The sequence below is a fragment of the Podarcis pityusensis genome, assembly GCF_964106645.2.
Source record: "Podarcis pityusensis genome assembly, chromosome: 6".
In the NCBI taxonomy this organism is placed as follows: domain Eukaryota; kingdom Metazoa; phylum Chordata; class Lepidosauria; order Squamata; family Lacertidae; genus Podarcis; species Podarcis pityusensis.
This window is the reverse complement of record NC_138030.1, coordinates 79,925,091-79,951,966: the sequence shown is the minus strand read 5'-3', so window position 1 is coordinate 79,951,966 and position 26,876 is coordinate 79,925,091. Positions and strand designations below refer to the sequence as shown.

General features: G+C 41.2%; 1 protein-coding gene across 5 annotated transcripts in view; it reads left to right on the top strand.

Annotated features, from left to right (window-relative positions):
• Positions 1-26,876, top strand: part of VAV3 (vav guanine nucleotide exchange factor 3) — a 211,646-nt gene that overhangs the window by 133,776 nt on the left and 50,994 nt on the right. For all 5 annotated transcript variants that reach the window (XR_013987216.1, XM_081008607.1, XM_081008604.1 and 2 more), the window contains exons 16-18: positions 16,800-16,901; positions 19,562-19,662; positions 26,003-26,025. Coding sequence is in view for 4 of the 5 variants with exons in the window: in XM_081008607.1 (XP_080864733.1) it covers positions 16,800-16,901; positions 19,562-19,662; positions 26,003-26,025 (226 nt within the window). In the remaining variant the exon portion in view is untranslated. The remainder of the gene's footprint in view (positions 1-16,799; positions 16,902-19,561; positions 19,663-26,002; positions 26,026-26,876) is intronic.

Below are 26,876 nucleotides of genomic sequence, written 5' to 3'. Positions count from 1 at the left end.
GAGCTGCTTCAGGTTGTGATGGATGTTCTCCTGGAGACACCTAGCTTGGTTGTCCTAGGGGATTTTAACATCCATGCCGACACGACCTTACAAGGGGCTGCTCGGGACTTCGTGGAAAGCATGGCCTCCATGGGGCTGTCCCTGAATAAGTCTGGCCCAACCCATAGCCGCGGACATGCCTTGGACCTGTTGTTTACCTCTATGGATGTTGATGATCTGACACTAAGTAAAAGCGAAACGAAAGAAGTGCCATGGTCACATCACTTCCTGGTGCTACTGGACTTCTCTGCGACCCATCCCCTCTGCAGGGAGGTGGGACCGATTCGGATGGTCCGCCCCCGCCACTTAATGGATCCAAATGGTTTTCAGAGAGTGGTAGGGGATGCTTTATCCCATGTTGATGGCCTTTCAGCCGATTCCCTGGTGGCCCGCTGGAATGTGGAGTTAACCAGGGCTATTGACTGTTTGGCTCCGAAGCGCCCTCTCCGATTGCATGGAGCCCGGGCAGCCCCGTGGTTTTCCACGGATCTGAGGGCAATGAAACAATCGTTGAGACGGCTAGAGCGCCGGTGGCGGATAACTCATTCCGAATCTGACCGGACTCGGTCCTACCGGACGTCGAGCCTACCAAGTGGCGATAGTGACAGCGAAGAAGACTTTCTTCACCGCCTCTATTGCATCTGCAGAAAACAGCAGCAGGAGACTTTTTCAGGTGGTTCACAGTTTAGCGGAACCACCTGCGACATCGGGGCCCAGTACGGGCCACATGATCTTCTGCAATGATTTCGCAAAGTTTTTTGCAGATAAAATCGCTCAGATTCGGGAAGAAGTAGACTCCACCGTGGGAGCAGGGCCAGGGCGGGAGAGTGCTAGAGTCCTGTCTAGTCAAGTTGTGTGGGATCAATTCCAATCTGTTACCTCCGAGGATGTGGACAGGCTGCTTGGACGAGTGAAGCCAACCACCTGTCTCCTGGATCCTTGCCCATCCTGGCTTATAAAAGCTAGCCGGGAAGGACTGGGCGATGGGCTTCGTGGGGTGGTGAATGCTTCCCTCTGTGAGGGAGCCTTCCCAGACCCGCTGAAAGAGGCTGTTATTAAACCGCTTCTTAAAAAACCATCTTTAGATGCGGCCACGATGGCCAATTATCGCCCAGTCTCAAATCTTCCATTCTTGGGCAAGGTGATTGAGCGAGTGGTTGCTGAACAACTCCAGGCACGCCTGGAAGAAGCGGACCATTTGGATCCCTTCCAGTCGGGATTCAGGCCTCATCATGGGACTGAAACTGCCTTGGTCGCACTGGTTGATGATCTCTGGCGGGCTAGGGACAAAGGTGAGAGCTGTTTCCTAGTTCTGCTGGATCTCTCAGCGGCGTTTGATACCATCGACCATAACATCCTTCTGGACCGTCTTGAGGGGCTGGGAGCTGGGGGTACTGTCTCATACAGTGGTTCCGCTCCTTCCTCCTGGGCCGTGTTCAGAAAGTGGTGGTGGGGGATGAGTGTTCAGACTCCTGGGCTCAGGGTTCTGTCCTCTCCCCCATGCTTTTCAACATTAACATGCAGCCACTGGGAGAGATCATCAGGAGGTTTGGGCTGGGTGTTCATCAGTATGCGGATGATACCCAGCTCTACCTCTCTTTTAAATCAGAACCAGTGAAGGCGGTGAAGGTCCTGTGTGAGTGTCTGGAGGCAGTTGGAGGATGGATGGCGGCTAATAGATTGAGGTTGAATCCTGACAAGACAGAAGTACTGTTTTTGGGGGACAGGAGGCAGGCAGGTGTGGAGGATTCCCTGGTCCTGAATGGGGTAACTGTGCCCCTGAAGGACCAGGTGCGCAGCCTGGGAGTCATTTTGGACTCACAGCTGTCCATGGAGGCACAGGTCAAATCTGTATCCAGGGCAGCTGTTTACCAGCTCCATCTGGTACGTAGGCTGAGACCCTATCTGCCTGCAGACTGTCTCGCCAGAGTGGTGCATGCTCTGGTTATCTCCCGCTTGGACTACTGCAATGCGCTCTACGTGGGGCTACCTTTGAAGGTGACCCGGTAACTACAACTAATCCAGAACGCGGCAGCTAGATTGGTGACTGGGAGCGGCTGCCGAGACCGTATAACACCGGTCTTGAAAGACCTACATTGGCTCCCAGTACGTTTCCGAGCACAATTCAAAGTGTTGGTGCTGACCTTTAAAGCCCTAAATGGCCTTGGTCCAGTATATCTGAAGGAGCGTCTCCTCCCCCATCGTTCTGCCCGGATACTGAGGTCCAGCTCCGAGGGCCTTCTGGCGGTTCCCTCACTGCGAGAGGCCAAGTTACAGGGAACCAGGCAGAGGGCCTTCTCGGTAGTGGCGCCTGCCCTGTGGAACGCCCTCCCATCAGATGTCAAAGTGATAAACAACTACCTGACATTCAGAAGACATCTGAAGGCAGCCCTGTTCAGGGAAGTTTTTAATATGTGACATTTTAGTGTATTTTTCATCTTTGTTGGAAGCCGCCCAGAGTGGCTGGGGAAACCCAGCCAGATGGGCGGGGTACAAATAATAATAATAATAATAATAATTATTATTATTATTATTAATTATTATTATTATACGCAGAAGAAAATACTGTAGCAATACCTTACCCAACACTGCTATCAGATGCATTATATCTCTCCTTCTGCATGCCTTGGCAGCCTGTTCCTATGACTACAACCATGGGCTTTAAAGGGGGTTGCCCTTGAAGACTGTCAACTGCAGATGGCTCAAAATAGAGCAGCACAGCTTTAATGTAATGGCTAGCCATGTAAAATGTATTTCACCAAATACTATGTTGTGCTGATTTGGATTCATGCCAAGCATTATCATATTGGCCTATTTTCATAGCGGCTGGGAACAGGATCAGTGTGAACTAAAGATGAACATTAGGGCTGGGCAATATATTGATATATCAGTCCATATTGTGATATCAGTTTCATAGTTTTTGACCTGGCAATATATTTCTAATCATGATGTGTGTGTGTGCTATACAAAAATCACAATGCAGGAAAACCATGAAGCCAGCCTATGCCTCTACATAGCTCTATCCTTATTTCAGACATTGTGATATATTGGTATGTCGTGATGGTTAGCTGTTGATATATCATGATGCTGAAAACCAGATATTGCCCAGCCCTAATGAGCAAAGCGTGTATTGCATGTACACACCTGTGCTTGTGCATACAATTCCGAAATCTTGAAAAAACTCTATTAAAGGGGAGAAATTGTGACATTCAGTGACAGTCAATTTTTGTGCGCATTTAAGCTTCATGCCCCTTATGGACATTTAAAGATGAAATGCTTCAGGTACATCATGGTGTTTGGTGCTCTATGTTTTTATTATTGGAATAAAAGCAGGATGTAGATTTTAAAATAAGCCTTGACATTTTCAGAGCCTTCCAGTGTAATTGGTACACTATTCCTATAAAAGCTTCAATATTCAGTTCAGTTTGATGGATATGAATCTAAGAAGGGAGTAGAATTTCCTTTTTTAAAAAGTATGCTAGATTGACAGAACAGCAGAAGGAGGGGTGCTTACTGTGCCTTCATTTCTTATGCTCCTTGCTCTACTTTTTTAATGTACCAATCAGGTTCAAGTTAAACCAACGTTTTTCTTTAAAAAATACATATGCATAGCAACTTCTTCTGAGGGAATATTTGATCTCTGACATATTGAACACTGACGTCTTGAATTAAAGCTGTTAGTGTTAATATCAATGCACGTAAAAAGCCTGAGATATATGCTGAATTCTCAGAACAGCATGGGAAAGCACTTCATGTTTAACACTATGATGGATTTACATTTATGCTTGCTTTTATCCTGGTGAAATTTGGTCGTCCTTGTTACTTTTCCCCCAAGATATGTTCTGTCACTTTTTGTGAAAGTGATTTCTAAAAGAAGTGGCGGGGAGGGAAAACCATCTTTAATTGCAGATAACAGCCTCCCCTCCCCGAGGTGCTGTATTGTGTGGGTTTTAGATACTGATCTAGGAATGTAATAAGGAAAAGGAAACACGTGAGAGTGAAAATAAGGCTTCCTTTTCTCTCAGGGTCGCTAGGGGTAATTTGAAGGTTCACCGTGTTGTGATGGGCAAAAGAAAAAGAAGTAGCAGCATTTCTTTGCTGTTATTAAAACTTAGAATTTATTGGTCAGATATTGTTGTGATGATGGACCGTCATAGGCCCCTGGTTCCATCAGGAACTGGCTTGATTTGCCACCTCCAGATTTAAGAGGAGGAAAGAACTGACAGGGAGCTGGAAGGTGGGCACTCCGTGATGGAGAAGAGATCCTCAGCTTGTGACTCTAGATGCCAGGAGAGCAGGAAGCAGATCTGCTGGCTCTCCCTTGCGCCTCTCCTGCAGAATGCACAGCCTCATCAGGGGGACGGGGGCTCCTTCTTCTCTCTGTTGTGCTTTTGTGGAATTCATTACCCAGGTAAAACTGAGGTTCTAGTCTTATTCCATCTGAAGCAGGTCTTGGTGGTCCAACTTTTATTTAACATAAGCTTTCTTAGGATTGTAGGGCAAATCCTCACAGGGTAGCCTGCAAGAAACATGTCAAAACAAACATAATAAAAACAACACCAGAGTAGGGAACCAGCAACAAGATGGATAAACAATATGGTAAATAAAAAAATGTATTCTGGCATTTCTCAATAACTCAAGAAAGGTGGCCAATGAGTGTTTTTGGCTGAGGTGATTCCATCATTGTAGAGTTACCACTTAAAAGACCTGTCTCTGGTAGCTGCCAACCTGACCTCAGTGGTGAGCCCAAATACTTTGGAGTCAATCAGGTTCATATGGACACAGGTGGTCTTTTAAAAAACCTTAGTTGAAACATTCAAGGCTTTAAAAAGGCTAGTATTAGTACTTTCCCGTTTGTTCACCTCTCATCAGATGTCAAACAAGCATTCTGGTGGCTGAAGGTTGCACCCATTCAAGTTTGTGGACAGCCCAAGTTTGTAAAGGCAGTCCTATGTAGAGAGCCTTAGAGAATATTTGCACTGGAAAAAGTTCAGTTAAATCAGTGCTCCCAGTACGTTTCTGAGCACATTTCAAAGTGTTGGTGCTGACCTTTAAAGCCCTAAACGGCCTCAGTCCTGTATACCTGAAGGAGTGTCTCCACCCCAATCGTTCTGCCCGGACACTGAGATCCAGCGCCGAGGGCCTTCCCTCATTGCGAGAAGTAAGGCTACAGGGAACCAGACAGAGGGCCTTCTCGGTAGTGGCGCCCGCCCTGTGGAACACCCTCCCTTCAGATGTGAAGGAAATAAGCAGCTATCTTATTTTTAAAAGACATCTGAAGGCAGCCCTGTTTAGGGAAGTTTTTAATATTTAATACTTCTTGACTCTGCATTTGATTAGGTACGGTGTGTCTAGTTAGACCATGAAGCAAAATGCTAAAATAAGGCTTCTCTATTTAAAGCCCAAATGGAGCTGGGTATGCCTCCCTCTTGATGGCACAGTTTAGTCCTTCAGATTTCCGAACATGTGCAGAGATAAAGGTAAACTAGGGCTTTTATTGATCAGCATTTTAGTTCAGCATAGAACCAAATCTTGAGTTATGTTGTGCTCTATAGGCATAGCATAGCCCGTGGTTGTTCTTCTGCAGCTGAATTTAACTGTGAAGCTGGGCAAAGTGCAGGATAACATGCAAACTCCTAATGTGGGTTAAAAACCAGTTATTCAACAACCTGTCAGGAAAAAGTTGGATGCAGTTTGATAAGGTCTTTATCCGGCAGTGGATTGGTATGAATGAAAAATGGTGCCTTCATATCTCTCGGTTATTACAGTCCATAGATTGTTACATGAATAAATCATTGTGAACCTGAATTGTTCTTCCATAGGAAGAAAGAGGCTAAAGCATGGTCATTAGCTTGATTGAAACAATGCACTACATACCCAGAAAGCTAGCAAGATTAAATCCTTTAATCTCTAAAAGGGCAGCCACCCTATGATCAAATAAGCAAATTTTCTTGCAAAGTCTTAGAAGTAAATTGCATTCTCTTGATCAAAAGCACAGTTTACTTGTGATACAGTTAATTTAATTAGGCAACATGCCTTTCTGCTAGAAATCCTTTGATGTGACAAATCTGGGATGTATGAGTATTAACATATGGAGACTTGATTGATTGATTAATTCAGTAAATGCTGTTCTTCAAAGATTATTTCTGAGCTACAACTAGGAAGTCCCAAACATAACAAAGAGAATTTCTCCAGAAGAGAAACATTTTGTGGAAATGTTGAGAGATGTTGTGGAAATATCCCTTCTTTCATTGTATGTCTTCCGTTGGTTTATCAATATTACCCATAGACAAATACTTACGTTCTTTTATATGTGTGTATTGTTTTAGTTTCCAGTTATTATAATAATAGATGACAAATTGAAATATTATCCAGTCTCCTGTGGTTTTGTTGGTGCATGGTGGGTGGCATCTGCAGAAATGGGCTGGAATGTAAATTTTGCCTTTGTTTGGAAATGCATAAGTAGCACTCAGTTTCCATTGTGTTTAAGAACCTCCAGTGTACATTTCTGCTGTTCGAGTACATTGCCCTTATAAATGAGCGTCGCTTCTGTGAAGCTTTAATTAGCAAAAAAAGAGACCCAGAGAATAGGTAAATTCGCAGGTTCATGGGGTCTCTCTTCCTATTTTCTATACGACATTGCCTGCCCAGCAATCTTTTCTCTTTGACCACACATGTTCCCTGTCAGCTTTATATAGTTCGTTCTGTTTCTTGGTCTGGTGGTGTTCTTGGCCAGACTGAGTTTGATGTCGCTGAGTTTCGGAAATGAACTCTCCCTCCTAAGAAATAACTAGTAACTGGTCACCCACTTATCCAGGGTTGAGCCCCATTGAATTCAGCGGAACCTGGAGACTGGATAATATTTCAGTTTGCCATTTGTTGTTATAATAATTGGAAAGTAGCACAATTCACCCATATAGAACAACATTAAGTATTTGTCTAGGAATTCAGTGGAACCTATTTCTTAGTAGGTGTATATAGAATTGCATTGTTTTAAATTCTGAACAAAACCCCTTTGCATTTTGGCTAGGCTTATAAATAAACTGTGGCTTTTTCTGAGCGAACTCCCCCCTCCCTTTTCTCACCTGCTCCCTAAAAGTTGGGGACTTCTCCCCTTTCAGCTTTCTAGCCCCGAGCAATATCCTTGCTAGGTCCTCGTGTCCTTTGGCATATGAGTACAAGCCCATTCGATCACTTCAGTATGTAGAACTTGAATTTTCCAAGTGCCACACAGTGTTCGTTCCTTATTTACAAGGAGTCACTGCTTTAGTGCTGCAATATCTGTGTTCTGGAATTCCCTATCTATTGACATTAGACAGCAGTGAAAAACTTTTATATTTCTGTGAGCCTATCCAGTCAGATGATTTAGTTCTGTTTGTTTTAAATGCTCCATTGGTCTTTATCTTTTTTTAAAACTATGGTTTTGTGGATTTTTGTTTTGAAATGGCTTGTACATTTTTTAAGCCTGATTTATATTTTTTAACAAGCATAAAATAAACAAAGACAGGCAATCTTATTTTTAAAAGGCAGGATTTAAACATCCCACTCAATGAGGTCACAGAGCCACAGGCATGGCAAAAAAGAAAATGTTTTTGCATGGTGCCTAAAGCTATGTAATAATGGCACCAGGCAAGCCTACCGGGGGGAGGGGGGAGTGTTCCACAAGTGGGAAGCCACCACTGAAAAGGCCCATTTTGCGTGGCCACCCTCTTGACCTCCTCAGGAGGGGCCAAAGAAGAGCCTCAGTCAACAGTCACAAGGTCTGGGTCAGTTCATATGGGGAGAGGCAATGCTTGAGGGATTGGGGTTCTGACCTATATCAGGCTTTATAATTTAAAACAAGCATTCTGATTTGGACCCAGATCTAATTGGTAGCCAGTGCAGTTGGGCCAAGAATGGTATGTGCTCAGACTATCTTACTCCGGTGAGCAATGTGGCACCAACTGCACTATTTGGTGGATTTAAAGTCACCTTTATCTGTGGGCAGATATAGCTGTTCTTCTAATACAGGAACACAAGATACCTCTTCTTTCTTGGAAAAGACCCCAAAAGATGGGAAAAGGTGTTATCAGAACACTAGTGTTGCTAAGAAAACCAAACAGCTCCCCACACACTGGAACTAGAAATCATTTACTACTGAAACAGACTGCAAGCAACGCAGTATAGCATGACTTGGCCAGAGAAAAACAGGAAGTTAGGCAAGAAGTTGCTTGGATCAGACAAAAAATAATAATGGAACAAGCAATCTTTAACTAAACAACAAGGATAGGGTACAGCTCCACCTGCTGTTGGAGGAGATTAACCACACTTTTGATATTTAATGCATTCATCAAATTCACATGCTGTTGCCATTCCATCAAGAAAAAACATCTGCCTTGTTATTTTTCATTATCTGAAGTGGCTCTTAGAGTCAGATTTTTAAAAGTCTTGAAGGGAATTATACGTTTTATGTTGCAACGTATATAGAATATATCTGTTTTTGACAAGTACACTACTTTAGACTGCTATGCTATAGCTATTCACCTTAGCGTCTCGTTTTTTATGTCCTTGAGAACTTTATATTGAGGGGAGCACTCAGTCATGCAGTTCTGTCACTTACAATTTGAAGTGATAGATTCCAGGAATTGTTTTATCATGTGATCTACAGATTATATTGACTAGGCCTAAGCTTACTTGTGTAATCATGTACTTTTGAACCAATGTTTCCTTTGGACTAAGGTTTAGTTAGGTTTGTTGTGAAAACAACAACAAATAACTTATTTCATATTGAAATTTTAGGCAGAAAGGTATTTCCTCCCTTAAATACACTCCCCCCCCCCAGTTGTTGGGGGAAAATTAATTAAATTGAAATTACTTGACATCTAGGTGGGAAGAGGTGAGTTGTTAATTAAGTGCCCTAGGAAAGCAATTTTTCAAGATTTAATTGAAATGTTTGTAATGGGTTTAAGCAATGACTCTGCTGCGGCCTTGACATGGAAAGGTGAGAATGTGCATAGGTTTTAATTGCTGAAACTTGGTCAGTATTGAATAGCTGCTGAAGAACCACCAGCTTAAGACAAAAAACCCAAAAAAAACCCAACAACAGCAATGGGGTGGGATAGGATAGGATGCGATTCAACTCTTAAAATGCATCAGTGGGAGCAACATAAGTAAGAGAGAACAAATTTATTTAGGCTAAAAAGCAATTGTGGGTATACAAACCAATGGCTATCAGTGGTCTTTAACAAATTAGGGCTGGGAATAGGATTTTTTTCTTAACTACTGGCACTGAATATCTCTGGAATAGTCTCCCTAGAAGAGCTTTGAGAGCTAAGTGACCTTGAAAGCATTTTACCTTCAGTCCAGGGTTGTAAATAGATACTCCTCCTGTCCCATGTGGTGAATAAGAATCACCTCCAGGCAACAGTGCAAGGAAGCATTATACAAATTCGATTTTTCCTTCACTTAGGCTACAAATGGCTTATATGTATGGGTGTGTGGGACGCCATTATTTCCTCTCCCACTGGTGCCTAGTTGTTGGGTGTGGGGAGAGAAAAGACAGAGAATATTTGGTCACAGAGCTTAAAACAGAAATGAAGCTGAGTGATATCCATCAGTAGCCCAATCTTCCAATTAATAGGGCCTTTTTACATTCTGTCTTGGGTGGTGCATTAACGTGCAAACTAGATGAACAGAAATTCATGACTCGTGATATTATATTTATGGGACAGGCTCATTCAAGGAAGGAGTCTCCTATTGCAAGTTTGCAGGATAACTCTTCACCCCACTAGCAGTTAACTTGAAGCAAGGCTAGATAGGAGGGTTTGCTTCATGTGTGGGAACTTTAGGCCCACATGAGCTGTTGATTATTTCAGTATCTTACTTCTAAAATTACTCCCTCGTGACAATAACAGTGTTTCTCCAATACACAATTTTGGAATTGCAGCTCTAAAAACTTATCATTCGCTATGCTTCACTTTGGCCATATGTCAAACGGAACTTATTTTATTATGTAATGGGTTTCCTAGCATGTTAGTGTCATCTAAAGCTGTATCTCTCTCTCTCTCTTTCAAAAAACCTTTTGCGTGTCAGATCCATATTTTTTTTAAGCAGCTAATGTTGAAACGTGATGTATAAAATTCTTTCTCTAGCAGAAACACTGCATGGAAAGAAATAGATTTTTTAGTGTTACAGAATCTCTGCAGGAGGGATTTGGACATGTTTTATTTTTAGGAACTTGACCTTCTATGGGAATGAAGAGATTTTAATATCATTCCTCCCAAAAGAATGAAAACCCATTGTACTGTACCTCACAACCCTTTTCTAATAGATCATCCTAGGATAAGTTATCAGATACCAGGTACGCCTATTTAGGATGATGCATACAGGAGCTGTGCATGATAAAGTGTTACAGATGGAAGTACAGTTGCTTTTTGGTGCAATCTTAGTTGTAACTTCTAACTGTGCATAGAAGCCTAAATCTGATGATAAGTTAAACCATGTTATCTAGTGCTGTCTGGAGGCTACATACTATATCTAAAGAGTTGAGCAGATTTGGCAACAATCATGCTTCCTGGTTGTATAAGTGCCAGTACATTTGCTGCTGGTTCCCAGAGAAAATGCATTTCTCTACTTTTTGTGTTAATTTAGGCCCAACCTAAAGCCCAATTGCCTTCTCAATCCGACCTATGGATGGTCTGGGAATCAGCGTGTTTTTACATGAGTAGAATGTGTGCTTTTATTTAAAGTGCATCTCTGGGTTATTTGTTGGGCATAGGAATTTGTTCATTCCCCCCCCCCCCAAAAAAATATAGTCTGGCCCACCACATGGTCTGAGGGACGGTGGACCGGCCCATGGCTGAAAAAGGTGGCTGACCCCTGATTTAAGTCTAAGCTCGCACACTAGCTCAGATTTTGGTGTTGACATCAACCGATTCTGTAGGAATATTATTTGGCCCCTGTCCAATTATGTGCATGTACATATTTGTTGATTTACTCTCTGAGCTATCTCCAGGGTTCAGAACACGTAACAAGCACTTTGGACTCAGTCTTTTTCTCACACCCCCAAGGAATCAAATTGTTCCAAATGTTGTCTGGTAGTAATGCAAAGAAGTTGCAGTGTCTGGTTAGACAACATCTAGGCAGTGGTGGCATACTTGTGCAAAATACATTTTGGGGGTGGGGGTGGGGTGGGCTCCAACCAATTTAGTTGGATATTACACTAGTATCCAATTACATATCTTCAAAGAAGTGAATAAAGATTATTATGAGATGCAGAAGCATAATACAATATTATTATTATTATTATGCTGTGGATATAGTGTATTTTGATTGCACTAAGGCTTTTGACAAAGTTCCCCATGATATTCTGGGGAAGAAGCTGGTAAAGTGTGGGCTGGACCAGGTGAGTGTTAGGTGGATTTGTAGCTGGTTAGTGCTTATTAACGATTCCTTGTCATCCTGGAAAAAAGTGACAAGTGGGGTGTCACACGGTTTTATCCTGGGCCCATTGTTCAATTTCTTTAAAAATGACTTGGATGAAGGTATTGAGGGGCATGCTTACCTAATTTGCAGATGACAACAACCTGGGAGGGGTAACTAATGCTGCAGAAGACAGAATAGGGGTTCAAGATGACCTTAACAGACAACTGGGCCTAAACTAACAAAATGACAAATGTAAGGTTCTACACTTTGACAGGAAGAACAAAAAAATAGCTGCACAGATAAAAGATGCAGGACACCTGGCTTGTGAAAAGAATCTAGTGATCTTAGTAGACCACAAACCTAACATGAGTCAACAATGTGGTGCAGCAGCAAAAAAAACCTAATGCTATTCTAGGCTTAATCAATTGACATATAGTGTCCTGATCTAGGGAAGTAATAGTCCCACTCTATTCTGCCTTGGCCATACCACGCCTGGAGTACTATGTCCAGTTCTGAGCATCACAATTTAAGAAAGCTATTGACAAGCTGGAACATGTGCAGAGGAGGGTGACCAAGATGATAAAAGGTCTAGAAACCAAGCCTTAAGAGGAACGATTGAGGTGAATTGGGTATGCTTAGACTGGTAAAGAGGAGATGGAGAGGAGATATGATAGCCACATTCAAATATCTGAAGGGCTGTCACATGGAAGATGGAGCCAGCTTGCTTTTTCTTGTTCCAGAGGCTAGTAGGACCTGAACCAATGAGTTCAAGTCAGAAGAAAAGAGATTCTAACTAAACATCAGGAAGAGCTTTCTGACAGCAAGAGCTGTTTGATGGCGGAACAGTTTGAGGTGGTGGACTCTCCTTTCTTGGAGGATTTTAAGCAGAGGTTGTTGGATGCCCATCTGTCATGTATGATCTATTTGATATTCCTGCATGGGAGGGGCTGGACTAGATGCTGTTGGGGTCCCTTTAAACTCTACATTTCTATGATTCTATGGTGCCAACAAATTCCCCACCCCACTGGTGGAGAGAATTTGGGGGGAAGGGAAAGGCAATGTCCTCCCCTCTCACTTCTCTTTGCAGATGGAATGGGCTGTGTTGAGTTCAGGTTAACAGAAAATTTAGTATGAACTCCAGGAATTAAATGAGAGGCATTTTTTCCTCTTAAGTAAAAAGCATATTAAGGATATAGTGAACACGGGCTTACCAAAAGGTATAAAATAAACAAAATAGTTTATGCTATAACTAAGATGCTAAAAACACATTTATCCTCAAGTTACGTGGTATAACTTGGCCTTTGTCATTTCCTCTATTCTCTTATATCTGCAAGTGGAGTAAGCTTATGCCCCAAGAATTAAACTTCTTGAGTATTAAATATTTTGGCTTTCATTGCAGGAAGTATTGAAATAACAAAACATTTCAGAAGCTCTCCCAGTAGGAAGTACCCGATTAAATTTATGATTTGACACATCTTGCTCTTGTGTTTCATATCACATTATTTTAGTCTCATCAGATGTGACATATAATTTGACTGCATAAACCACTGTGACACAATGCATAATGCCTGGTCAAATATTGAAATGAGCAAAAGAGCTTTCAAGCCCACAGTTAATGCAGCATTATAGTGTTTTGATAAGGATTTTCCTCCTTCCGTTTGTAGGAAAATTGGATTGGAGGGATTTCAATTTCCTATCTGCTTTTTATTCTGTCTTCAGCATTTTCAGTGTCCATCTTCCTTCACGGTGGTGTTGGTAGGACTTGAACATGAAACCTAAGGCAGGGATTGCAAACTTGTGGCCCTCCAGATGTTGTGTACCAAATGTTGTGGACCACAACTCCTATAATCCCTGACCATGGTCTCATGGGTGTTGGAGTCCAACAACATTTGTCTGTAGTCAGCTCTGGCTACAAGGAGCTACATAGAAGACCCAACAATGAAGCCTCTTATTGGCAATTGGCCAAGGTGGGCTTTGTGCTCACTGGTTATAGCAAGAAGGGTAGACTGTCATCTAAGAGGCTGTCCTTATATCTCTCTTGCCTTTAGCACACTGAGGTGTGGCTAATTACGTAAAAGTATAAATGAGACATTAAATTTGGATCTAAGGAGCTGAGCAGGTTCATTCACGGAACTCTTGATGTGAATTCATATAATAATGATGATGATTTTATTTGTGCCCTGCCCATCTGACTGGGCTGCCCCAGCCACTTTGGGTAGCTTCCAACAAAATATAAAAACACAGTAAGACATCCAACATCCAAAGTCCTTATATATAATGCAAGTAATTGTGTAGTATTGAAGCATAATATTTCCTTAATCCATGGGAAAAGGGTGATTAAATAACATGGAAGTTGTAGGAGAGCTTGTGAATGTTTCCACAAATTGATGGTTTTCAGCTGCATGTGAATGGAGGCTGAAGTATTGATTCACACTGTCTTGTGTGAATCAATATTATCGAGCAAAGACTGTGAAGGGAGATGGGGGCTGTGGGGTGAGATTCAGATTTAAGACTGTGGTTTGGTGAAGGTGGCCTCTGTTTCACATTACTTGTTGCTTCTTTTGGGGGCTGCCCTGAACCTACTGCCATTTCCAAACCCAGGGATATGATCCAGTCAAATATAAGCACTCTTTTAAGTTGAATTCAGTGAGTGAAAATCTACGATCTAACTTTCCCATTGAAATCTGTGGAACTTCAAAGTGCTTTAGGTGTGAGTTTGCAGTGTGTGTTTCCGAAACCCACATTGTGCTTGCATTTCTGCTCTTGAGAAATGAGCATAGTGGCGTACTGCCCAGTGAAGCAATTCTCACCGAGGAAGTTTATATTCTTAACTCCCCAAGTTTTAACTTGCTTCGCTAGCCCGAAGTCATACAGCCCAGCCATAAGCCTGCCACTTCAATGAGACCTATCTCAAGAAACAAGTCTTGGAAAGCGGAGTAGAAAATGACATGTTGATGTTTGTTATTGGGTACATTTGCTGTTGCATATTGCATCTTTCTCTTCCATTTTGTGCTGTTAGTTCAGAACATGCCCAAAATTGTATAGCTTAGCTGACCAGTAGATCTCTAGATCAGGATGAACCCAAGCTGTCCTCCTTTTCCTCCTCTTCCTCATACAGTGGTACCTCGGGTTAAGAACTTAATTTGTTCCGGAGGTCCGTTCTTAACCTGAAACTGTTCTTAACCTGAGGTACCATTTTAGCTAATGGGGCTTCCCGCTGCCGCCGCACCTCCACCACGCAATATCTGTTCCCATTCTGAAGCAAAGTTCTTAACCCGAGTTACTATTTCTGGGTTAGCAGAGTCTGTAACCTGAAGCGTCTGTAACCTGAAGTGTCTGTAACCTGAGGTACCACTGTATATCCCATGTGGCATCTCTTGTCAATTGTAATATTACAGAATCATGAAAGAATTTCTATGACAAAAAATACATTGTTTATCCACGCTCCCATTTACATTTTTCAGCAGTGAAGACGAAATGTATATGCCTAATGAGCTTGGGAGAAAATTAGTTTTCTGCATATTACTTTGGTAGTCCTACACTTTTTAATATTTCTGCTCACTTGTTAATGTGATAAAGGCGAAACACAAAGCTATAAAATAAATGTTCCACATTGTGACACAAACTACATTTTACTGTGACTTGAAATCAATGTTGGCATTATAAAAATTGCACATGTAGGTCACACACGTAAGGGTAATGTGTTCTATTAGCAGCTGGTGTGTTCATTTCCAATTGCTTATTTAGACAGGTCTGTGTGCAGATGACAATTTGAGCAAATGTAGCTTTTGCTGGAAAATCCATAAAGGAGCAAATGACAAAGTCACTGATACATTTCTTATTTGCATTATTGTCTTGTGCCCCCTGTTTAACCAATAAACTATTGAAATACAAACAGGCAATGTTGTAGTTAAGAGGAATAAGTGCATTAAAAATAGGCTCTTATGAGATATGACTCCAAGAATGAGCAGCATTTGAGAGATTTACATAAACAACAGCATAAAACAGTTATCATTTGAGTATTTTATAGACACTGCTACAGGATATGGTGGTAAGGTGATGGAAAACAGTGAGCAGGACATTTCCAACACAACACAAACACAACAACATTTTGACTTGTCTGTATATATTTTTCTCATGTCTTTTTCAATATTAGATATGACTAAATCTGCCTGCAAATGTTTGTTCTTGGCATTGTTTTTACCATAATAGAAACATCATCATAATGAATGTCCTCCAGGCATACTGTATGAGTTTTCTTTCTGATTAATCTCCTCTACTCATTCAGATTCTTTATATGTTTTGCATAAATCTATATTGCTTTGTGCTAATGGCAGTGAAACTTCTAACATTGATTGGCTGAGCTGATAGGAAGCTGGAATGTTCACAATAACCTGTTCGAGAAACAGATCTATCAGAATAATTCAGTGGGAAGTTATGAGAGTCCAGGGGTGCAATGTGGCTGAAAGGCAATGCAACAGGAACCAGAGAGAAGAGTAGGAGATTTGAAGATGGAGCAGGAAGGGGCTAGTGAGAGCGAGGCCTTTGAAGAACCTTCATAGTGCTTTAAGGTCAGGAAGACTGTGTTTATGGCTCTTGGTGTAATGTTTAGAAATATTTTGCATGTCTTTGTAGCATTTCTGGAAAGGTAGAAATTGGAGCAGTTCTAACCCAGGGCTGAATAGCTTTGTTTACACAGCTATGGAAGATTCTGGCAGGACTCAATTTAACTTGGAATCCACCCTCTTCAGAGCTGCTGCACATTTTCTCAAGCTATCCGCCACAACCCCCGGGTCTCTTTCCTGGTCAAACACTGCTAGTTCAGACTGTGTTTGCGTATATTTGAAGAATATCCGTATCAGTATTGATTGTCATGGGCTGGCTGTACGCAGAGGTATGGTGGGAGGCATCAGCTTCTTCCCAAAGGGACGAAGGCTCAGAGTCAGGGGATTGGTGGTGGGGCAACAATGAGTGAGAAGAGGGAGAAGATTGAGAGGTGTCAGAAGCTGAAGAGGTAACAGGGTTAATGATCAGGGAGACTCTATGGTGGAGAGAAGTCCAGAAGTAGAAGTGGCAGCAGAAGAGGAGGGAGGCCAAGAGGTAGACATGAGTTGGGCTGGCCCATACCTGACAGTGATATTGCCCAGAGATGCACCACTTTACACTTGTTTACACTGAACCACATTTGCTGTTTTAATGCTCGGTTTGGAGATATCTTTTTGAAGCTCCTTGCCGGCCCTTTTTGTTCAGCTTTATCATTGACTATATTTTATTGCTCTAAGCACAGCAACCAAAATATTGGTTTCTGTGCTCTGCAAATATTTACAAATATTGAACTAAAAACTGTCTTTTTCTAGGTCCAACATAAGGCCGCATTATGGAGAAACAAATACTCATAACTTCAAAATGCATACCTTCACTCGTGTAACATCCTGCAAAGTCTGTCAGATGCTTCTGAGGTAAGTGTCAAGGGAGCTGAATAATAATTAGAATTGCACCAAAGTTGGGGAAAAAACTATTGCATTGAATAAATTAATTAAAATTATCCGTCTGGCTAGAACAAGGTCTCCTGTTAAAACCTGATAGGATTTAAAATCCAACTTGCAGAAACTGATAGTTCAGTATCAGGATAAATTTGGCTGTAGTGTCTAAACTGTATGAGTATTTGTAGCTAAATATATAGTTTTGCTGATAGATAAATCCCATCTGTGCAACTGGTGGCTTGTGGGGTATGTAGAACATTTTTTTTGTTGCTCATGGAGTTCCTACCAAATTTTTATCAAGCTGAAAAAAATGTTTGCAAAGAAAAAGCTTTCAAGTTTATGGGAATGAATGAGGGAGCGAGGGAGAAATCCCACTATTTAATTTTAATGCTACATCCCTTTCATGCATAATATCTTTGCTATGTCTGAGCTCATAACTGTGAAACCCAGAGGTATTGAAGGCACAAATGTTTACTCTCACTTTCAGCCATAAAGGGCTCGCAGAATGCCTTACATATCAATCAAAACAGAGCAGTCCATGTCCTTGGGATTCTAATCTAAAAAAACACAACCTAAACGGAAAATGTATTAGGCAAGAGGAGGGAAATAAGTGAATTCAGGTACCAGTGCTTAGTTAAAAGTTCTAATGATGAACTGAGATGAAAACAGTTCTAGGAGAGGCAGACCCAAACATTGCTAGTCTCTTAGCTATGCAGATGGAATGGCCCTGCATCCTTTGTCTTCACATTTCTACTGTAGCATGGTGGAATGACTGCTGCCATGTGACGGTTGATAGAAGGAAGAGCCTGGCTTCTCAGCAGAGCTGACAGCATTATTATAGAACCTGGCCCCCCATCTCTGTGGTCTGGAAAATGAAGAGTTTGTTTAGAATAAGGAAGCTGGCAATTTCCTAGTGGTAATTTGAAAGAGTTTTTAAAAAGCTGGTGCTTGTTAAAAATAGCTTCTGTATTTAGAAAAGAAATAAAAATGGTGAAAACAAAAATGGTAGAACTCTTATTAGATATAACCACCAATAATCTTTTTTAAAATGAAAAGCAGACCAAATAGGTGAGTATGGTGTGGACAGGTTCCAAAATGGAACTTTAGTTTTTCTAGCACTGAATCATTTAAAAACTTTGTAGCTGTAATTTTTATCCACTGCATGCCATAATTATTTCTAGTGTGAATTTTCAGACCTAGGTTTGGACCCAGAGAAGTAGCATGTGTCTGGATAACCAGAAACACACACACACGGTTTTTCTTTTAGTAATTTCTAGTGCTGAGGAGCCAAGCTGTTGTTAAGTTTAAAAAGTGTCTTGTCTCCTCTGGAATGGCAATAATGAACATTCTGGTTGCTTATTCAATTTTCCTCTGCATACACATGCAACTTCTTTTGATCCTAACACTCTGTTCCTTTCATTATTTTAGTTTCAAAATCTTTTTTCATGGTGTTCCTGAAGTTAGCATTCTGACAGCTTGCTCATTGTTATGAGCCACAGTCTTTATTTGCAGTCTGTTTTCTCCACAAGTGGTCCAAAGAAAATTCTCTCGTGTAAACTGTACTATGGCCAGAACACAGAGAATATTCTATGAATGAGGTGATTGGAAGGTTAAGTGTCTATGAAAAGATTTTGGTCGGTTAAAGTCAATGGAAATGAAAAACCATCGAGCCTCATTCCTTGAACAGTTTGAAGCAACATGTGGCTATTACTAAACACAATTTACTCTTTGTGGAATAAAGAGTGGAACCTCAGCTGGATGGCCCCAAAACCCCGAGAAGCCTTTATTGTTAATGAGCCATAAAGTTATTTTTTCCTTAGATAAGCCATTTCTTCTTTCTTCATCACCCCTGAAAGATTTATTGCACGTTAAAAAATGTATTTCTATTGTAATGTGTTCTCGGTTATGGAAGGTAATACAGAAATTGTGATGATACAGTGCATTTATGTGAAAGCAAAAATAATAATGAATTCCTGCGCCCTGATTTGCATGTCATATTAAACCATTGTCAAAAGCAAACTACAGTGGTGCCCCGCAAGACGAATGCCTCGCAAGACGGAAAACCCGCTAGACGAAAGGGTTTTCCGTTTTTGAGTTGCTTCGCAGGACGAATTTCCCTATGGGCTTGCTTCGCAAGACGAAAATGTCTTGCGAGTCTTGAGATTTTTTTTCCCGCTCCCCCCCTTTTTCTAAGCCGCTAATAGCCTTTTAGCAGCTAAGCCGCTAAGCCTTTAATAGCCGCTAAACCGCTAATAGCGCTAATCCGCTAAGCCGCTAATAGGGTTGCTTCGCAAGACGAAAAAACCGCTAGACGAAGACACTCGCGGAATGGATTAATTTCGTCTTGCGAGGCACCACTGTGTGGTTTAATGTGAACACACGCAGTGTTAGTGCACAGTGCTGAAAACCTCTCCCGCTGCTCCTCCTTCCTTCCTCCTGTTGCTATGCTGTTGGGAAGCAAGGCAGAATCTGGCTTGTTGTGGTATCTGAACCCAGACTTGTTTCCCCCCAGTTCCTGGCCCATGCTGGAGTCTACAGAATACAACTTTCCAAACTGTCTTGCAAATAACATGGTTGTACACAAAAGTTTGAGTTTTTTCTTCTAATTTCCCCCACCGTCTTACTTTGTATTGCAGGGGAACCTTTTGTCAAGGCTATTTATGTTCAAAGTGCGGAGCTGGAGTCCACAAAGAATGTTTGGGAAGGCTAGACAATTGTGGCAGAGCTAATTTGGGTGGTAAGTCATTTTTATTGTTTGGGATAAATTTTTTAATTAGGCCATAAAGCTTGCCAGTTATAATTAAGACTTAATTTTATTCTAATTTGTGTTCGTTGCATTGCAGATATTCTTTTGTAGTGATCTTTTATAAGCATAATTATAATTGCATTTTGAAGTCCAGGAATAAGAGACTCATAGAACTGTAGAGTTGGCAGGGACCATGAGGACTATCTAGTCCAACCCCTGCCATGCAGGATCCTTTTGCCCAACGTATCGCTCGAACCCACGACCCTGCGGTTAAGTGTCTCATGCTCTACCTCAGTATGTTGCAACATGAAACAGCAAGGGTGGGATAGCTACGGTCCGGGTGCCTCAGATTCTGGTGGAGGTCCAGACCCCCCCCCCACAACTGAGGGCTGTTCAAACTTTTTCCACTGGGAGCCACACGCAACAGTGATTCAGGGGCTGCATGCCAGTGTATGTAGCTGGAACCAATGGCGACAGCAATGTGATGACAATATGATTTATGTAATTAACTGTGCATTTTACGTAAGTAATGAAATTTCATCACAGTAAGACAAATAATGTAGTTTTTGGAAGATGACAAGCTGCAGCAGAACAGACAGTGCTGCACATAGGGAATGGTGGAACAGAAAACGATGCCTTCTTAGATACCTAGGCTCAACTCAAAATGGGTCCAGACTTCTCCAGCGCTGCAGTGAAAGTTAGATATTCAAAGCTATCGCAATTCAAAACCCCCATCCCTGAAAATAAATATATTTGAGATACTTCCCTGATGAAACTTTCCTGCCTCTTATCAACATGGATATGTTGTCCTAAAGTAATATAAGACATTTGACTATAATTATGTAAGGTTCCCTTTCAAGAAATTTCGATAGCATTTTCCTTTTGATTTGTCACTCCCAGGGGCATGACATAACGGCCAGGTCCACACAAAATGCTATGCCATGGTTTGTGTAGGTAAAGGTAAAGGGACCCCTGACCGTTAGGTCCAGTTGTGGACGAATCTGGGTTTGTGGTGCTCATCTCGCTTTACTGGCCGAGGGAGCTGGTGTACAGCTTCCGGGTCATGTGGCCAGCATGACTAAGCCGCTTCTGGCGCACCAGAGCAGTGCATGGAAACACCGTTTACCTTCCCGCCAGAGTGGCACCTATTTATCTACTTGCACTTTGTCGTGCTTTCGAACTGCTAGGTTGGCCAGAGCAGGGACCGAGCAACAGGACCGCACCCTGTTGCGGGGATTCAAACCGCCAACCTTCTGATCGGCAAGCCCTAGGCTCTGTGGTTTAAACCACAGCGCCACCCGCATCCCATAGTTTGTTTAACAAGCCACAAATTAATCACAAGTTTTCCCACAGATTATCAAGCAGACCATGACTTGTCCCCGTCCCCCCCCCCCAAGTTTGCTTTGTTTTCGCAGTTCTTGCCTCATGCTGCGCTTTATTTATTTAGGTATTTTATATACCACTCCATATTTCAACGAAATCTCTGAGCATTTTACAGCATCATAAAAATCACAAATAAATGCAAAAAGAATGTAAAAATCCACATTTAAAATAACTCAAAACAAATAGATAAGAGATCCTCTTAAAACATCACTATAAACAAGAACAACATCATGTGGGTAGTATAATAAATTGCAGCAGATCTAGACAATTGAAATACAACAGAGATAACCAACTTCACCCACCAGCCTGCATTTATAGGTAGCAGCAGCATTCTCACTTCTGCTGTTCTTGTAGCTTCATGTGTGGCTGGGGTAGGGTGGTCAAACAAACCATCGTTCAGATAAGGTGCTGTGTTTGCACATAACACCAAGCATTAGTTAAAACAAACCAAGGTTTGTGAGCCAACAATAAACTTGAGGTTAAATAAACTATAGATTAGTGTTGTGTCTAAACCAGGCCTTTGTGGAGAACATTTGAAATCTTTTCCCTCCCTTTAGATTTTATTCAGATTAGATGCCAGAGCTGAAAACCGTTATGCTTTCGACAAAACAATCTAAGTATGTTCATGATTAGGTCATTTTTAATGCATTTCTAATTTTAGGAAATTGGACAGAGGTTTTAAATAAAGTTGAAAAAGAACATATTGCCGCTTTGTTGTTGTAAAATGATAATTTATTCAATTCCTTAATCCACGAGGCTGTCTATGTGTGATCTGTGCCTCTAGCCTTCAAACTGAAATGGTTTAATTGCACCCTGAAAAGGACTTGGGAAGAATATGCAGATCTTAGTATAGTTGATAGGGTGACAAAATGCAAATAAGTACAGGGGCCCTGTACGTTTTAATAGCTGTGTCCAAGATAATTTCTGAAGATGCAACTTTTCACATGCTTACATTGCTGCTTCTGAAGAACTATTATAGGTATAGGAACATTGTTCTTTTGTATCTGGTCAGTCTATTCATTAATCAGGGCTTCAGGGTGGTTACTATAATTGACATGCATTGTTGTCCAGGCATATATAGTAATTTGAGGGTGGCTTAAAAAACCTGCATGATATTTGCATTTTGTGATTAGAAAATCTGTTTGCATCCCAAAATGAAGCTCAGTAGCAGATGCTTGCATAAGGCTGCACCAGTCTCAAGCCAGAGGCTCTGGCAAGGAGACTGAACCCTCTTATTCCCTGCACCATCTTGGTAGCTTGCAAGGGAGAGAGTTGCTGGTCTAGCCTTTGCCATCTTCAATGCCGAGTCTGCAGATGACCAGAAAGAGGAAGCCTGTACAGCAGGAGTCAGGATGTGATACAAGGAGCTAATAGGGTTTCTGTTTCAGCAACTTGTTGCTCAAGTGTAGACTGAGGTGCTCCCCAACTCTTTGCTGAACCACTGATTGCTATATTGCGCGCACACCCACCCACCCACACACCCCCGACACCGCTTTCCATCCTGGCTACCTGTCAGGTAGATAACTGGAAAAGAAAGGAAAGTGGAACCTTCTTCCTGAACTTCTAATTAGAAGTTTATGCGATAAGGCGAATGAATATACCTTGGCAAGATTTAATCCTGCAGAGGTTGATGGAGACATATTTTGCCAGAACAGTGGTAAGCTGAATCTGATTCAATCAGAGGTAGTATCAGCAAGTATCCTTTTGTATTACTGTTTAAGAGGGATGAATGTAAAGCTAAAAGTTGACAAAAATAGGTAGAAATATTCAGTCTTCATAGTTGCCATGTGTAAGGACCAATCCATACATTAGTAGAGGCAGATCTGCTTCTTCTTTTTTTGCCTCGGTGTGTACAGGCAGTTCATGGTTCCCTTGTGAGCCTACATCTATGGTAAACACTTTGCTGCTTTCACACATACACTTGAAACATCTCAAATGCTGAGATATCAAATGTAATGTGTGAACTGGCCCACAGCCAAGCTTGGCTGCCCTCATGCCTTCCCTTTAGTAACATGCAGATGCAACACAGAACCATAGCCTTGTGTGTGTTTGGCTGTGCATACATGTTGTGGTTTTATGTGTACATCTAAAATGTCATGGAGGCATGCATTTTTAAGTTCACCATGTTGAGATTTGAGACATTGTGTCCTAAGGGCACTTGGCTGCCAGGTGAGAGATGGATTGCTAAGTCGGTGGTGTGATCCCACAAGGAGATTCTCATGTTCTTAAGACCAGTTTGGACTTGATGTTTCCAAAGTGGTCTATTCAGTATTATGTTTTCAGTAAGGCAAAGTGCAGGGATAAAACTTGGAAACCTGCCTAGAAATAAACAGATCTAGCAGTTGCATTACGTAATATGTATTGCCAAACAGCATGAGTTGTACTTCATTTCAAGATAAGCTATCCAAACAAAGTGGAGGGCAGGCCCACTCATGTCTTGGACTGTATGCTCTGAGCATACATTTTAAAAAATGCCCAAAGTTGAACTTTGTTCATAGGAGTGGCCATTTTAGATGTGGCTCATGCAGTTTCTTTCTTAGTTTTCTCTGTCTTTTTATAAGAAATAGTGTTGTTTTAAACTCTCCACTTTCCTACGTAGTGGGAAGCTGGTACAGTAGTGTTGCAGGATCAGTTTTATTATGACAAGATATTATTTGGAGATTTAGGCTGCAATCCTCAACATACTTACTATGGAGAAAACTCCATTGAATACAGTGGGGCTTATCTTTTGAGTAGTATAAATATGATTGTGCTCTTTGGGTGTGTTTTGCAGCATTTGTTGATTTACATGTATATAAGCAGAGTGTGTGTGTGGCGTGTGTGTGCGTGCGCGCGTGTATGTGTATATCTATCTATCTATATAAATATATATATATATATATGCATACCAATAAGACAGTGCTTGTCTTTAAAGCAGGATTAGTGCCTTAAAACTACCAGCACAACCTTACAACAAGACTGCTTTATGTCAGCCAGCTGCAGAATTCTGGTTTATTTTCCTCCTTTCTGTCCAGATTCTTGTTTTTGCAATATCTACTTTATAAACATACAGTTGGAATTGAAAGAGAGAAGGTAGCTCTAGCCCAGCAGAACATCAGTTTAGTACTAAGCAATATTTACAGCTACTTGGGAAAGCCAGAAACCTCTTCTTAATCTTCCATACCCATCTGCAAAACTTAGAGCTTCTTCTTACTTCTTCCAAGCAGCAATGGCTTGGGGTATGGCTGGTGAGATATTTCATTGAATCCCCCCACTCCACCCCTTCTACCAGTGCCATGACTCAATCTGATTCTGAAGCTCCCTTCCAGAGAGAACCACTGTTTGATAAATGTGAATTCAAACTCCCTTGGGATGCACAAAGCTGATTCCTCTGTTATTTGGATGCAGGCCATTGTATTTGCGGTAATAAGAAGTGATACTTAAGGGCTATCTGTGGTGCACAATCTATGATTGTTCAAACAGAAGTGCAAGTCACTACTTGATGCTGCAGTCAGTAAGTGATGACTACGCAAGGGTAGTAGACCAGCCTGTAGCCTTGTCTTAATTTAAAAAACAAAAACAAAACAAGAGAGGGTATCTACAATTAAGACACTTTAGAAAAAATTAAGGTAAAGCTAGATTAATTTTGTAGCATGCTTTCAAGTTTGTTGATACTGGGTTGTATTCGCCCCTGCTGTTCTGCTCATACAAAAGGCTTCCACTTGCACAGTGGGACTTCCCCCTCCTCTGCCTTGCAGCTCCTTATGCACCCTGATAATCTGCTCCAAAGTGTTAAAAGACCTTCTGGAGCAGTGTGTGTGTGTGCGCGCGCGCAGGGAGAGGATAGCATGGGGAAGTCCTACTGTGCAAGCGAAATGCTCCTCCTGCAGCTTTGATGCAACTCACTCTAACCTAAAAGTAACATTATTAAAACACTTTTTCAAAATTATGCATATTAGAGCATAATTGCCAGCTTACCGTTAATAAATTCAGGTTACAAAAATCAATAAACAGTGACCATTTGCCTATAAACTTTTTGACAATTCTCCTCTGATATATATCTATTAAAAAAACACCTGTTATATATCTATAAAAAAACATTTAAGTTTGGTGTTGGCAGTTTCCAATATTTAGTAAAAACTAGCAGTTGTTACCATATATAACTAACCTTACATTCCTTTCATATTAGGTTGAAAAACAGGTAGCAAGTCTAATAGTATAGTGTTATTTGATAATTTCTTTCTTAAAATGTTCATTTTCTTCCGATAAACTTTTGTGTATGGGCATCCCCACCTCATATGGCTGAAGTTTCCTTGACTTTTCAAAAGATTTACAGCAATGAAAAGTACAGCTCTTAGTAATTGTATTTGTTGCTACTGCTTTATGTATGCTTGTACTTCACATAAGAGAGTCCAAATTCCAGCATAACAAGTTATTTTATTGGGAATATCTATGGCATCACAATATATTGTATGAATGCAAAAACTTCCTGGAAAACATTATTGTCAGAATGCAAAATAAATAAGGATTTTGCATTCTCTGACGTAATACTTCCCAGATTCATTTCCTTTGGGAAGAGAAGCTCCCATGCTGTCTCCTGAAGTCTTGCACTGCAGTGCAAATGTTGAATCTGTAAAGTCTGAGCTTCTGAGTTTTTCCTTTCATCAAACTATTTCAGAATGTATATAGCTGATTTGTTGGTTTGGAAAGCTGCGTGTCGTCAGAGTTAAGCATAAACTTGAATCTGTTTATGGCTGTTCAGTGCTGCTTAACCTGAGCCAATAAAACTAAGTGAACACAGTTTGCAAAATAACGAGCTGAGCCCCAGGGCTGGTGGAGCATAAAACAGGTATCAGCTAGCTAAACAAAGCAGCTCCGTGTACTCTCACCAAACCGCACAGCAAGGAATTACTGTTGAACGGAGTGAACTTTCAGTTTCTGACCATGCCAATTTTTACGTTTGTTTCAGAACCCGGGACCCTGAAACATGAGGTAAGTGCAACTTTTTGAAGTTTGGGTTGACATTTATTTTGTGGCTGATCTAAAATTTTCCATTTTCCATTTTTATTTTTTGGTGTTAGTGCTGGGATCACTTAAGGCATTTTGTGCTTGTGCTCTGGCAAAATTGGATTAAAAAGATAGTGAAAGTGTTGAATCTGCTCAAGATTAAGAATTTTCAAGTCCCATTGGTTTCAGTGGGGATAATGTATAATACTCTTTAGAAAAAGGAAAATACAAGGAGACTTAAGTTGCCTCGTGCCCCAGATTTCTTATTAATTTCATGGGGCTGATGTTTTCTCTAGACTTCCTTGGTGTTCAAGGTATTAGCAGAACATGTATAAAAAAACCAAGTAATGGTTCAGTATGATAAACTACCATGGGATTTAGCAGAAGAATTACAAGTGGTCTAATTTTTTTGCAATCTACTGATGTAAGAGTAATGCATGAGCATAAAGTTCAGCAATTCTCAATCTGTGTGCTGTGAAATGTGCAGTCAAATGCTGATTTCTGAAGCTGAATTCTTTGCCATGGGATCACTTGGAGAATCTTTAATATTGTGACAGAATGGTATTGGGCCAATGGGCACATATTCCATGAGATGACAATAATCCCAGAATACTGTGTTAATTTTGGTACATTTGCAGAAAGGTTTCTTTTCTCTTGGTTTTGGGGGGAAATGTTGCATTTATTCTCTTGTATCCTTTTATACTGCCCTGAAATGTGGGGCTAAGTTAAACGCGGATAATGAAAAGGCTGCTTGGGGAGCGTTACTTAACTGTACATTGTATTATACCGTGCAATGCTTATATTTTTTGGTAGCATGTTTCATTTCCATTTGGAAG